Source organism: Sturnus vulgaris, chromosome 12 (genome assembly GCF_052056855.1).
Source record: "Sturnus vulgaris isolate bStuVul1 chromosome 12, bStuVul1.hap1, whole genome shotgun sequence".
Taxonomy (NCBI): Eukaryota; Metazoa; Chordata; class Aves; order Passeriformes; family Sturnidae; genus Sturnus; species Sturnus vulgaris.
This window is the reverse complement of record NC_142254.1, coordinates 13,525,076-13,539,473: the sequence shown is the minus strand read 5'-3', so window position 1 is coordinate 13,539,473 and position 14,398 is coordinate 13,525,076. Positions and strand designations below refer to the sequence as shown.

General features: G+C 55.9%; 3 protein-coding genes across 3 annotated transcripts in view; all 3 read right to left on the bottom strand.

The window, feature by feature from the left end:
• Positions 1 to 1,823, bottom strand: part of NUP93 (nucleoporin 93) — an 84,009-nt gene extending 82,186 nt beyond the window's left edge. The window contains exon 1 of the mRNA XM_014880780.2: positions 1,759 to 1,823. The gene's annotated coding sequence lies outside the window, so the exon portion shown is untranslated. The remainder of the gene's footprint in view (positions 1 to 1,758) is intronic.
• A 4,076-nt stretch (positions 1,824 to 5,899) lies between these two features.
• LOC148222375 (metallothionein-2) lies at positions 5,900 to 6,958 on the bottom strand. The gene is made up of 3 exons (XM_088171911.1): positions 6,853 to 6,958; positions 6,689 to 6,754; positions 5,900 to 6,140 (listed from the first exon to the last, which is right to left on the bottom strand). The coding sequence occupies exons 1-3, from the start codon at positions 6,881 to 6,883 to the stop codon at positions 6,046 to 6,048; spliced, it is 192 nt and encodes a 63-aa protein (XP_088028037.1). The 5' UTR covers positions 6,884 to 6,958; the 3' UTR covers positions 5,900 to 6,045.
• Positions 6,959 to 10,710: 3,752 nt separating this feature from the next.
• On the bottom strand, positions 10,711 to 12,153 carry LOC148222374 (metallothionein-1). Its single transcript, XM_088171910.1, has 3 exons — positions 11,957 to 12,153; positions 11,546 to 11,611; positions 10,711 to 10,977 (listed from the first exon to the last, which is right to left on the bottom strand). Exons 1-3 carry the CDS (start codon positions 11,985 to 11,987, stop codon positions 10,883 to 10,885), a joined length of 192 nt encoding a protein of 63 aa, XP_088028036.1. The 5' UTR covers positions 11,988 to 12,153; the 3' UTR covers positions 10,711 to 10,882.
• Positions 12,154 to 14,398: the final 2,245 nt, after the last annotated feature.

The window sequence follows — 14,398 nt, the reverse complement described above, 5'->3', positions numbered from 1 at the left end:
CATGCAACAAAAGTCAGATGCAGGAAAATCCTGAACAGACCCGGCAACCTTCCAAACCTATTGTTTCTTCTACCACTACCATTAATCAATTAATGCTCCTCTGCCTCCTATAAAAATGCCTTCAGTCATGCATATCTTCATCCCATCTGTAGGTAGATATGCAAAGGTCCAATCTTCTTATGACCCCAGAGAGCCCTTGCAGTAGGGATGCTGAACAAAAATGCTTTTTTTCAGAGTTTTAAAGGCAGTAACATTGGGTTACTTGCACTGTGAGAAAGGACAAGAAAGGGCACACGACGCTTCTCTACACTGTTCATTATTTAAAGTGGACCTGAACAGTAGGCATTTGAAGTGATTTCTACCAAAACACACTATCATACATTTGTCAACAATTCCTTTCATCTGCCATAAATTCCTCATAATGGTCTCAAGTCCCCACTTCTGAATAACTAACTCAGCTGGCAGTTTTGCCATCTTACCACTTCCCTTCTTTTTCAAACACTTAGTCTTTATTTTAAGCACCCAACCCAGCAGGGCAGTAACTTGCACAGGGTGGCAAACTGACCCTTAATAGATAGAGCATTTGGTTCAGTATTTTAAGTTCCTTACATGAAAAGTCATGTCCTTCCCCTCACTGAATTTCCTGTCATAGCTGCACCACAGAAACCTTATGGATTTAGATGACAGAATCACATAAATTCTTCCTAACAATTTTAAGCTTTTTCTATTTGCAAGTTTTCCCAAGGAGTAGGAAAACTTTTGAAGGCACAACATAAGTGAAACAGCACTAAAGCACATAGGAATTGGTGTTCCTTTCTCACTACCACCGTAGCTTTCCATGCCATAACTACTGTCCCTAGAACAACATGACCAAATTGCACGAGAAGAGGAGCAGCCCTTCTTTCCACCTGGACTTTAATTCAAGCCCTTCCACTCACTGGAGTACTTCCAGTATCTGAAGGGGTCCTACTGCAAAGCCAGAGAGGGACTCTTTGTCAGGAACTCTGAGTAATAGACAAGCACTGAAAGAGGGGAAATTTAAGAAGAAATTCTCTACTGTGAGGGTACACTGGCACACATTGCCCTGGGAGGTTGTGACAGTCCCATCCCTGCCAGTGTTCGAGGCCAGGTTGGATAATGCCTTGAGCAACCTGGTCTAGCAGAAGGTGTCCCTGTCCATGGTAGGGGGGTGGAACCAGACAAGCTCTGAAATCCCTTCCAATCCCTTAACGTTCTATGAATTCCTAGGAACCAACCAGCAAACCCACAGTGGGGAAGAACGATCCCCATGCACAGGACTCTAAACAAACATCAAACATACAAACACAAACCCGTTCTCCTGAAACCTTCCCAGACAACCAACTTCTGCTTCCTGAAGCACCAACACTGCACTTCGGTTAAACTAAACTCCTCTTCTATATGCAGGCTTGGCACTGCCGACCAGCACAACCCCGCTCAAAGAACAGACCCCTCCTCGCGCATCCACAGCCGGCCCCGCTGCATTAGCGCACGTTATTGACAGCAGCAGCTTCCGGGGAGCCCCAGGAGGGCCCACGAGGAGGCCTGGAGCGCTCCCAGCCAGCCTCCTGCCGCAGCGGCCTGCAAGGGCCACACACGGAGCCATGTGCGAGGAGCAGCTGCCGGGGGTTCCGGACACGGGGGGAAGGAAGCAGCGAGCACCAGAGACGGGGAAGAAGCGGGGGAAAGAGGTGGAGGGACGCCGAGCCCCGACCCGCCCGCGCGGCGCCCCCATCTCACCCGCGCTCCGCGCCGCCCGCCGCGCCCGCCGTGCCCGCGCCGCGCGCCCCCATTGGCTGCGCTCTCGCCCTTCCCCGCGCTCCCATTGGCCGAGCCGCCGCACGTCCCGGCGCCGCGTGCTTCTATTGGCCCAGCCGCCGCTCTCAGCCGCTGCCGATTCCCGCCCCCTCGCGAGAACAACTTTACCGGGGCACTCGGAGGGGGGTGCGGGCTGAATGGGGGGGGTGCGGCTGCCTCCGGAGTCCGTGGGTTCGAGGCTGCCTCTCGCCTCCTCGCGCTGCGCGAGCCGCGCCGCACCGAAATCGCCGAAATAAGAGATATACAAATAAGGTGCATAGGGTTGTTCCTTTCTATTCCCCCTCTCCCTTCTTAGTCAGCGCTGACTCTTGCTGGCAAACCCCGTCTGTGAGCTGATTCTTTGGGAGGTAAAATGAGGATAACGAATTCATCCCGATTTTGCCTCTTATGGCCAAATACACCAGCAAACAAACTCACAGCCAGCAGGTACTCTCACCATCACCTGTACAATAGTGTCCTAAGGGTGTATTGGGGTCCGCTGTGTTTGGTCCCCTCTTGGACACACACACGATAACCCTAAAATAGATATTGCCAATGACACGGGATTTGTCGGGCAAAATCTGGGAACTGGGAATTTCATGGACCTGCAAGGCAGCAGCCTGCTTGTGTAAGAGATGATGTCTGGATCTTGCTATTGTTCCAAAACATCACCCATCAAATCTTGAAAGCTGAACAGATTTCCCCATTAATACAGTCTCTATTTCCAAATTTTCCCGTATAAAAAGCAATTCCGAAGCCAGAGGCAGCACTGGCACCGACTGTATTCTCTCCTTTTAATTGCCAAGTGCGTGCAGGGGATCAGGGTACATTCTTGCCTGTCGTTTCGCTTTGAGGAAAGCACTTGTCCCCGGCAGGATGCCCTGGTGGAATGATGCCCTAGTAGGAAAGATGCCTTGGTGGGACGGTTGTCCTGGTGTGATGGGTGTCCTGATGGGATGGGTGTCCCGGTAGGGTGGCCGTGCAACCCCAGCTCTCCCTGAGCCCTTCCAGGCTTCCGGGGCACCTCTCCAGAGCGAAGAGAGTCCTGGTCCGCCCGGAGACCGGTGCTGGTGTCCTCCGGGGCGGGATGGGAGAACAGCCGAACTGAGGGGCTGGGACCGGGAAAGAGCAGACACAGGCGGGGACTGAGGGAAGCGGGGACAGGCAGGGAGCCGGGGCCGGGCGGGCGGCGGTGCTGCGGGCAGGCAGGTGGCAGCAGATCCCTGTGGAAAGGCTCGGCGGCACCGGGAGCGGAGCAGCCCGGGAGAGCCGCTCCTGGGGCGGGACCCGGGTCCTCTGCACAGGGGACAAGGGGTGCTGTCCCCTCTGTGGGTGTCTGTCCCTCCACACTGGGCGCACAGAGCGCCTGTTCCCTTGGCCAGGATGCGCAGGGTGTTGTCCCCTCTACATCAGATGCCTGTAGCCTCCATACTAGGTGACTATCCCAAGCGCGCAGGGTGCTTCTCATCTCTGCGCCAGGGGTTTTAGACTGGATATTAGTCAGAATACTTCACTGAAAGTGCTGTCAAGCACCGGAACAGGCTGCCCAGGAAAGCAGTGGAGTCACCACCCCTGGAGCGACTAAAAAAACCATGTAGATGTGTCACCTGGTTTAGGGGTGGGCTTGACAGTGCTAGGATAGCAGCTGAACTTGATGACCTTAGAGGGATTTTCCAACCTTTCCAACAGTTCTATGACTCTACTTTCTCCTTCGCACTGGGTACATTTTTCCACTGCCTTAGGCACACGTCTCCTGAGGGCAGGGTGTTATTTCCCCTGTGCACACGTGCCTGTCACTTCTGCACAAGGTGTGTTTACTCTCTGCACCGGGTGCATGTCTCTGCACACAGCGCTTGTCCCCTCGGCAGAGGACGATGTCCCCTCAGCACAGAGGTTCGTGTGCGCAGGGTGCCCGTCCCCTCTGCACACAGTGCATCGCTCCTCTGCACAGAGCGCACATCCTTTCTGCACAGGGCACGTGTCCCCCCTACACACGGTGTATGTTAGTGCCATGCAGGGGCACGGACATTCCTCATCCGCCTGGGATTCACACGCAGCCAGAAAAAGCGGAACTGAATGCCCCAGGAGGGCTGCAGGCCTGCTCATCCGAGAGTGCACCCAGGACTCCCCTGCCCTGGCTCCCCTGGGTGCCCAGAGGGGATCCATGGTCACCTCAAACCACCGCGGCAAACTGAGCTGGGCTTTTCTTAGCGGGGCTGGATGAAGCACATCAGCATCTTATTGGATCAAACAAAGGCTCCCCTCACCCTCTCACTATGCAGAGCTGCCCACAGGCTGAGAGCGCTTCCTGCTTGTAGTTTTTTTAAATAGAAAATACTCGTGAGGGGACCAGAAAGCCCTCACCCACCTCACTGAGAGCAGCTACAGGCAAGGGCAGGCACTGGGTACATCGCCGACCAGCTCCTCACATGGGTGCCTGCACCCACTCCGCTGGTCCTGTGGCTTTCCTCGCCCCAAATCTCTCCTGGGGAGGCTGGAAAGGGCACCAACGCTGAGGGACTCTGCCAGACGGGCGTGCAGGCAGAACCAGGAGCCGGCAGGGCAGGCTGGCACCGGCAGCGTGCAGAGGTGTGTGCCCACGTCCCAGCCTGGCACGCTGCTGGGAGCGGTTGATGCCTGGGGCGCTTCCTGTGAGGGGAAACCCCATCCGAGCCCGGCTTTGTTTCTGGGGCAGGATGAGGGTGCCTGGCCCCGGGGGGCTCAGTCTGCAGCCCCTCCGCTACAGTGGCTGGGGTCGCAGCCCTGTTTCATGTGGCTCCAGCAGAAGAGCCATGCCAGTTTTATTTTCCAGCAAAGCATCTTCCCATGGGATTGTGTTTAAAATACATTTAGGGCAGGGCAGACCCTTAAAGCCCATTTCCAGCACTACACCTCTGTTGCAACAAGCAGGGCTGGGAGACTGCTTAGGCAAAGACACACTGATGCAATAAAACAACACATTTAAAAGGCAAATGGGTCCTGAGCTCGGTGCTGCTTTTCTCACTGGCAAAGTTGAGTGCTGAGCAGTCTGAGCACCCCCTGCGGTGCCATGTGCTGAAGCTGGGCAGACTTCGGGGAAAGGGTGAGCCTGGACCATCCTGGATGCCTGAAACATCACTGGGAACTGGTATTGCCATGCTCCCACTGTGCAGACACTCCATCTTCTGCCACCCAGCTTAGCAGAAAGGACTACGTATGTACCCAAGTGACCAATTTTGCTGGTTTTTATTTTTATCTTGTCCCTGGTGCCTTGTCACCAAGGGCTGCAGGAGATTTTCCTGCCAGGCAGAGCTGTCCCATTGCCCAAAGAGGCACAAAACGGGTGAGGGCAGCAGGGCTGGGAACTTACATCTGTGGTGGGGCACACCCAGGAGACGTGTATGAGCAAGCAAGTGCCTAAAAAGTGACTCTTTCACTTGGCAGAGACTTTCGGAAGCAAAACACATCCCATGCATCTTCCCACTGCCCTCCCACCCCCATCCCAGCAGCCACCCCAAATCCAGGCAGTCAAGCATGGCATTCATGGCTATGGTTACCTGCCCTCCTACCTCTGGAGGTCATTGCAGCTCTAAGAAAGGTGCTTCCCAAAAATGAGCTGAAAATAAATGTTTGGAGGTTTTGCCCACAGCAGGAGCCAGGCAGTGTAGCTGCAGGTATTTGGCATGGGGAGGCTGCAGGGAAAGTGTCCCTTTGGGGATGGATCTGCTCTGCAATGGATTGGGGTTTGCAAAGCATGAGCTCTTGAGGAAGGGATGTTTGTCTCCACTAGAATTTGTCCAAGTGCTGTCCAGCAGCACCTCAGGGTGGGCATCTTGCCAACACACATCCTCCCACCCACCATACCTGCTCCCCACAAGTTCTTTCACCCAAAGGAAGTCCCAAACATGGTGCCATGAAGGCAAAGAAGGGCTGGAGGGGATTAGAGACTCTCCTATTGCTCAAGGAGGTGCAGAGACCACTTAGGGAAGGACATGGGGGCATTTGTGAGCAGTCCTCTACCACCCTGCAGCAACAATTCCCACACAGGTTCCCAAGTGTTGAAAATGCTCAGCCTCCAACCCAGCCCCAAAGCAGCACTCGTACCTCCAGATAAACTCCTTTATTTCCATCCAGTTTCACCACTGGTACAGAAAATACAAAACATGAAAAAACAAAAAAAATAGCCTTTTCTGTGCCCCCCACCCCCCGTCCCCAAAGCGTGCCGACTATTTACAGGCAGAGGTGAGCGGCTCAGTGGCAGCAGCTGCACTTGCTGCTGGTCGGCTCCTTGCACACGCAGCCCTTGGCGCAGTTGCTGCAGCTTGCAGGGCAGCAGGAGCAGCAGCCTGGGGGGACACAAGAGTTAGGAGGTAAGTGGAAGGGATTGGGGCTCTATGTAGCAGGGGGACCCGATGGAGAGTGGGAAACACCACCTCTGCATGAGCAGGGCTGATGATCCCAAGGGGTTGGAGCTATCCATGAGGGTCCTACAGGACAGGGGCAGCCTCCCAGAGCACCCAGAGGGTACGCGTGTGTCTCAAAGGGCAGGGGAAGAGGGAAGGATCTCAGACGGTCCTACAGGGCAAGAAAGGGAGTGGTGAGGTCTCCGTATGGGGTCCGACACGGCACGAGGGGTTGTCTACAGGGCAAGAGCTGGGAGGTCCCCATTGTGTCCGACAGAGCAAGAAAGAGTTCCCTTGTGGGACAGGAAGGTGTCCAGGGAGTCCCACAGAGCAGGGAGGGGTTCTCCTATGGAGCAGCGAGGTGCCCAGAGAATCCCACAGTACAAGAAGTTTCCCAGTGGAGCAGAGAGGTGCCCATGGATATCCCACAGGGCAGCGGCAGCTCCGTCCAAAACCAAGGCTGGGTCCCCTTCCCTGAGCCCCCCACTCACTCTTGCGGCAGCTCCGGCAGCGGCAGTTCTTGCACTTGCAGGACCCAGCGCAGGAGCAGGAGTCACCTGGGGAGCGAGGGAAGGAGAGCGGGATCAGCCAGGAGTCAGGAGCCAGGCAGCCGGGAGTTAGGCGGGAGCCAGCCGGGACAGGACGAGGCACTTACCGGCGGCACACGTGCAGTCCTGGGGGTCCATGGCTCGGCTCGGCTCGGCTCGGCTTAGCTCAGCTCAATCTAGCTTGGCTCGGCTCGGCTCCGTCCGGCGGGATGGCAGCGGTGCAGAGCAACGCCGGGAGCACGCTATTTATGGGGCAGGAGCAGGGCGGTGCTGGCGCTGCGCACGGTGCAGCGGGGCCGGCAGCACCGGGCCGTGCTCACCGGGGGCGGTGCCGGGCCGTGCTCACCTCGGGGCCGTGCTCACCGAGGGCCGTGCTCACCCCGGGGCTATACTCAGCCTCGGGCCGTGCTCACCGGGGGCGGTGCTCACCCTCGGGCCGTGCTCACCCTGGGGGCGGTGCTCAGTCCGGGCCGTGCTCACCGGGGGCCGTGCTCACCCTCGGGCCGTGCTCACCGGGGGCCGTGCTCACCCTCGGGCCGTGCTCAGCCCGGGCCGTGCTCACCGAGGGCCGTGGTCATCGCGGGGCAGTGCTCACCCTCGGGCCGTGCTCACCCCGGGGCCGTAGTGTGCTCACGGGGGCCGTGCCCTACCCCGGGGCCGTGCTCACCGCGGGGCCGTGCCGTGCTTACCCGGGTCACGGACTTGCCCTCCCACCCCCGCTCCCAGCCCGCTGTGGGCAGCCCGGAGTGTCCCAACTGCACCCCCCTGCTCCCGGGTGTTGCACTCCCGGGGACCGAGACGCCGGAATGCGCGGGATTTGCGGGTAACAGCAGTGGCATGGCACTGCCACCAAGTCCTGCACACTTGGGACAGCCCCATATGTCCAACGCTGTGGTGCAGCGGTGCCCTCCACCTCAGGGTGGCTCTGGGGTGCACGGGGCTATCCCTGAGGATGAAACTGACTGTTTTAGTGCCCCACTGGAGAGTGGGATGGCCCTGGCAGCTCCCGTGGGGCTGGAGAGCTCAGATGCCTCCCAGGAGGGGTGAATCATAGAACACTCTGAGTTGTAAGAGACCTACAAGGATCATCGAGTCCAGCTCCTAAACCTGCACAGGACAACTCCATAAAGTACACCATGTGCCTGAGTGTGTTGTCCAAAAAACTTTCTAAGCTCTGTCAGATCTTGTGCAGTGTCCACTTCCCTGGGGAATCTGTTCCAGGGCCTGACTACCTTCTGGGTAAAAAACCATTTTCCTAATACCCAATCTAAACCTCCTTTGACAGAGTTTCATGCAGTTCCCTCAGGTGAGCATGGGGATGCAGTGTGGTAGCTTGGCATTGCCAGCTGGGAGTTGCTGGGAATCACTTTCTCATCTCTGTGAGTTTTCCACTCTGTCACAGTGTTTATGTGCCAACTGGCTTCCACAGCCTCACACGTGCCTGTGGCCAGTTCAACAGCCAGCATGGAAAAAAGTGTGTGGACGGACCAGGGCCAGGCTGTCCACATGCCTGCACCCCCTGTTCTTGGCGGTGTTGCAGATGGGGCAAGCTGGGGCTCAGAGCCGGTGCTGTAGACAGGAGTCTGGGCCAGCGGGCTCTAGGACCAGGAGAGGTTCAGTGCCCCAGGGTGGTTGTGCCAAGGAACGTCTCGTGCTTGTTTGCAAAAGCACAGAGTTGTTTTTTCCCGGCAGTGTTTGCCAGCAGCAGCGAGGCGAAGCCAGCAGGCATTGCACACATCACTGGCTGAGCGGGAAGGAGCAGAGGTGGAATAACTGAGCACGTGTGGTGTCACTGCGCATAAACATGGGTTGTGAAATAACTTCCCTCCTGGACACCCCCAGCGCAGTGCTTTGGGAATGTGCTGCACCCACGGGCCACCCCCGGGTTCCGCTGCACCTGTGGTTGAGGAAAATAGAGCCCCAACCACCAAAATGGGATCGTGCACCTCTGCATGAGGCCATACCAAAAGTGAGGGATGACTGTGCAGGGCCAAAGCTGCAGAAAAAGCAGGGGAATTCCCAGATTGCTAGGAATCCTGCATATCAAAACATGGGGGGGGGCTGTGCTGAATCCCAGGACACGTTGTCCTGGGCCCGTGTTACTATGAGCGGGAAAAGGCAGCACAGCATCCCCACAGATGTGAAGCTGTGATGGGAAAAGAGCCTGGAAAATACCTGATTTCCCAATATGAGCATTTCCACTAAGTAGTGAGATCATCCCGCAAGCAGAACAGGGAGGAATGAATGAGTATCCCCTGAGCCAAGGGCTTACTGAAAGTCAGTGCCAGACATCAATGGGGAGAGGAGAGCTCGGAGGGGTCTCCTGTATTACTGCTGGTATTCTGATTTCCCAAGGTGCAGAGTAGTTAAACCCAAATCTGTTCCCATATAAGAGAAGTGCCAGGTCCAACTCTGATTCTCTAACAGTCACAAAGTGAGCAGCAGTGCTGCAGCTGCCCAGCATGGGTCTCAGGGCTCAGAGTTGGGATGCTGCAACCTCTGTCTTCTTCCCCCTCCCCACTTCCCCTGAAGGCAAGGAACAGCATCTGACAGCTGCTCTCCATCATACTGCCATGGGGCACAGCACAGAGACATGGGGCAGGACCAATGCAAACACACAGGGGCCAGCAAAGCCAGAGTGATTCTGTGAGCTTTGCTGGTTAAACCAGATGTTTTGTGATAAATCCCATTAGCAACCTCTCCTTCACTCTTGTGAGCTCACCAGTGGTTTTGTATGATTGGCACTTACATCTCTCTGGGTTGGAAGGAATAAAGATAACCCTGCTCTTTGCAGGAGTTTAGTGTGATTGCTCCATGCCTGCCACATGCCTGCCCTGCCTAAATTCAGCTGACGTAGAGGTGGCCTTCACACCCATCAAACGTGCAGGGTGATGGTGACATCTCAGGGAATATCCTGAGGGAGGAGCCCTGTGGGAACAAAGGGGTATCCCCTAGGGATCGGCACGTGAGCAGCCCATGGGCAGGGGTGCTGTGCTGTAAGTTATGCCAAATCCCTGGCTGAGCCCTGGCAGTGGTGACTGGGTGGGTCAGGAAAGGTTCTTGACCTAAAAAGTGGCATGAACAACTGTATTTGAGGAGTGTGGGGACAGGCAGAACCTGTCATGTTCCTGGGAAGCAGCAGGGTGGCACGTGGCACCTGGTGTAGTGTTCTGGCAGCAGCACGGCTGTGCTTGGGCAGAGAGAGCATCACATCCTGACATGGTCATCATGGGCATCACATCCCATTGTGGGATTGCACCATGGCATAGGCATCCCACCCTATCATGGGCATTCCACCCCATCACAGGCATTGCACCCCATCACATCCCATTATTGGGATCCTGATATGGGCATTGCAAACCACGGTGCGCATTTGCACTCCGGTTTGGGCATCATGTCCCATCACAGGCACTGAACCCTATTGCAGGCAGTGCACCCTGTTGTGGGGTTCACACCCCATTGTGTGCACTGTACCCCATGGTGGGAAATGAAGTCACCTGAGGCTCCCCAGGAGCACCCAGGCAGGCTGGCAGAGGTGGTAGGGGGGTAAAGCAATGTGGTTCTTCCAGCCAGTTTGACTAAACTGCCAGGAGGAAAATTAAACCTGTTTCTCTGCCACCCCACCTGCCGTGGAAACATTCCCCCTAGAAATGGGCTGGGCTGGGGTGGTTATTACAGTGAAAGCTTGTAATAATGAGCTGCTCATTAGCCCTGAGGATCTCTGGTGGAGTAGACAGCATGGGATTTGCCCCTGGGTAACAAGAGTGGTGGGGGGGGAAAATCCCTTGTTGTGTAGGGAAAGTGTTAAAACAAGAGTCAGAACTACTGGTAGGGAGAGCAGAGCCAAGATTAGAAGACAGGAGCAAAAATAAGACACAGGCTCTTTGCCATGACCTCCCACACACACTGTCCTCCCGCTCCCCAGGGAAACCGCCGCTCCCAACAGAAATGCCAAGTTCCTTATGGACCTTTATATACACATCATTTTATTTAGGTAGCTTATTACATGTCAAAGTGACAAACACTAAAGAAATCTGAACACATATATAAAAAAAGACAACCAACATACACAATAAGGTTATTCTTCTTTGCCCCCCCCGGATGTGCATCACCCCCAGATGTGCAGCCAGGGGTCCCCTATTTGCAGCAGCTGCATTTGGCGGAGGGGGGCCCCTTGCAGACGCAGCCCTGTGCACACTTGGCACATCCAGCTGGGCAGCAGGAGCAGCAGCCTGTGAGAGAGAAAAAAAAATTAATGACATTCTCGGGAAGTCTCAGGCTGGGGCTCGGAGGGTCTCACTGTTTTGGAGAACTCCCATGTATTCATGTTGCTCCCTTTTAGCAGCATCCCCATTCTTGGCAGTGTCTTCCAGGGGGTTTGTGCAGCCAGGGCTGGCACTAGAGAGGCAGGGGGAGAGTGTGGAACTCCTGGGGATTCCCCAGGATTCCTCCAGTCCCTCGCTTTGTAAACCCTCATGGCACACGGCTCTGTTGTGGGTGACAGCATCAGCAGCACCCAGAAGAAATCCCAGTGCCACCCCAGCATCCCCTTGTGCTGAGCCTGAAGTGCTATTGAGGGGAATGCTCAGGTCTGGGTAGTACTGAGACACTTGTATTGCCTGGAGAGGGGGTGGGACTCACACTGTGCTTCTTTGGGGGGGAAAAAAAACATATGTGAGGAATAAACTCACCACTGGCAATGCTAAGACTGATTTGTTTCAGTGCATACACGGATGAGGAGTGAAAACCCCCCGAGTGTTTCTGCCCCCTCCCCCGCCGGGGGCTCAGGGATCCCCTTACCTTTTTTGCACGATGTGCATTTGCAGTTTTTACATTTGCAGTTGTCCCCGCAGGTGCAGGTGCCGCCTAAAACATGGAGAAAAGGAGAAAAAGAGATCGAGAAGAGGTGATGAGAAAGGATTTAAACAACGAACAACCCAGAGATCCGCGGGGAACAGCACTGCGTCCTCTCCAAGCATCTACTGATGCTTCAGCCTCTCCGAGAGGGTCACGGCATTCCCAGCCGCTTTCCAGTGAGATGCTCCCAGTGTGACACCGCAGTGCTGGGAGAGGACTTCAGCTGTTGGCCCAGCTCGTGCGAGAGAAAACATCGGGAGTGTCGGAGGAGGCCGGCGGGCGGGAGTGTCGGTGTTCCCGCAGCGATGCTGGGGCTCCCGCTGTCCCCCGGCATGGAAAGAAACGCTGCCTTACCTGTGGCACAAGGGCAGTCCTGAGAGTCCATGTCGGGCTGGGCTGGCTGCCTGCTGTCGGACGCGTTGGGCGACGGGAAGGAGATTTGGCAGGACTCGCAGCCGCCTCCTATTTATCCTTGGCCAAGCGAGAGCGAGTGCAAAACCTCCGCCCCTGCAGCCTGCGCACGGCTCAGCGCGGCTCCTGCCCCGGGCGCTGCTGATTCACTGCCCGGGCGGCGCAGCGTGACCTGGGGCTCCCGCATCCCCCCGCGCCCCCTCCCCAGGTGCTGCGGCAGCAGGGAGGGCTGGAGGGTGAGCACTCCTCTCTGCTGAGATGTTGGAAGGGCTGCAGAGAACTGCCAGATCTCATCACATACATGGCACCTGTCTCAGGAGTGTTGCTGCACTCAATGGGGCTGGGGTCTAAAGGGATGCACCCAGGGAGCCCCCACAGTTCAGCCCTTGATTGATTGATTGATGCCAAAATCTGAGTTGGGGGATACATTAATCCAGGAAGTGTCACCACTGCTGGGAAATCTCAGTCCCCTCCTCTTAGAAGTGGCACATGGGGTGATGGGGAGCTGGCACCATGAGGTGACAGGGATTCAGTCCTTGCTTGAGACCCTGTCCTTTGGTTCTGACACCTTCCCCACAAGTGGGAGCAGCAACAAGCTGGACTGGCCTGGCCAGAGCCTGCCGTGCCCTCCCAGTGCCCCAGGACAGTGGCACCCACGTCCTCTTGGCGCCATGCATGGCACCTCGGGGCCCTGTCTCCTTCCCGGCTGTGGTGCCCCATCCCACTCTTCTGAATTAATTTCCGTGTGCCATTACCTCAGTGTGCAGGGGAGGAGGGTGGCAGGCGAGCTGCCATCACCCTGGTCAACTCCTCCAGCGGGTTTTACCCACCCACTCGAAAAGGCAGTGAGGGTTTGGGGTGGAAAGCACAAAAAAAAAAAAAGCTTGCTGAGATTTTTGGTGTGGGGACAGTCTATTTCATGTGCAGGAGGCATTGTCAGCCATGGAGCATCCTTCCTCCTCGTTCCTGTGTTTCTGTGTGCTCCTTGGTGTCAGTGATACCCCATCCCGCCTACCCCCTCCTCTTAGACTCCTCTGCCTTGGGGTTTTATCACAGCTGGGCTTTTGCCTGAGGTACCTGGCTGAGGCAGTTTGTCAATGCTAATCCAGCCGAAACAGCGGCCCAGGGAGTATTTTTACCACTCAGCTGTCTGGGCTTGTTGGGAGTTTGTTGGGTGACCTGATGGGGAGCATTGCCAGCACCCCAACTCAGTGTCTCCTCCCGCCTCTCCAGGCCAGTGTGGGAAATCAGTATAGAAAAGCCCAAGAAAGGCAGAGCCAATGGGCCCCTTCTTCAACTCCTCTACCCTGGAGCAGCTTGTCAGTGCCCTGACATGCCAGCCCTGCGGTCATATGAATGTCACACTGCTGCTGATGCACTGGGGCGTGATGGCAGGGGACGGTGCCAGGGACCAGGTGCATGCCAAGAGTGTTATTGCTCCTGTGGGAGTAGGGAACACAAACACGGGAAACACACTTGCAAATGGTCACCTGCCACCCTGGTTACGGCTTCCTAACTGTGTTGGTGTCATGACAGAGGGGTAGCATTTCCTTGGGATCTTGCATTTGCTCTGCTCCTTGGCTGAAATAATCAGCCAAGCACTCCTGTAGTGCAGTAATATGCCGAGGGAAATGCTTCCTACCATGTCGTGGTGGATTAATGGGGAACAGCAATATCACTGTTGCATCTGATGTGTCTTCCCCCATTGCCTTGGGACACTCAGGCAAAAATTTTCCCTGTCCCCAACTGGTGGTGGCCCAGGGATACAGGGGCAGGTGGCTTCTCCAAAGTGCTCCCTCTCCTCTAGCCTAGGGGGAGGAAGGTGAAGCCCACACAAAGGGAAGAGAACAAACTCTGCCATGAAAGGATAGTGTGCAGGAAAAGCACTCCAGCATCTGTTGTCACTCAGACCCCAGCCCTTTTTACCTTCTTTCCTCTCTTTCTGCACAAAGGAAAAAGCATCTTACAGGTGATGTAGGACTGGGAGTCAGGAGTCTGGTAGATCTTACATTGCTCTTGGTCTATTCTGTAGTTGATTTGGGAGACATTCTAGAATTAATTTGGGATTGGACTGGAATAGTGGGTTGTCAGGCAGACACACACCAATCATGCCACCTCCAGAAGCAACCCGTGATTGGGGTGACAGTGATGAGCTGGGGACTCCAGGGACTCCTGCTGTTTAAATATCCCCTGTGACAAGGTCTCACCAGCCACAGTCTGCTTTCTGGCCCCTGTCCTCCATTTCCCTGGGTGTTCTCCCTCATTTAAGTGGGCCTGATACTGCTCCCCAGAGCCAAGCATAACAGGCAGGATCCCTGCACAGAATTTATTCACCAGCCCTTGCAATACCAGAGCTGTGCCCCTTGGCTCTCACGTCCCCTACGT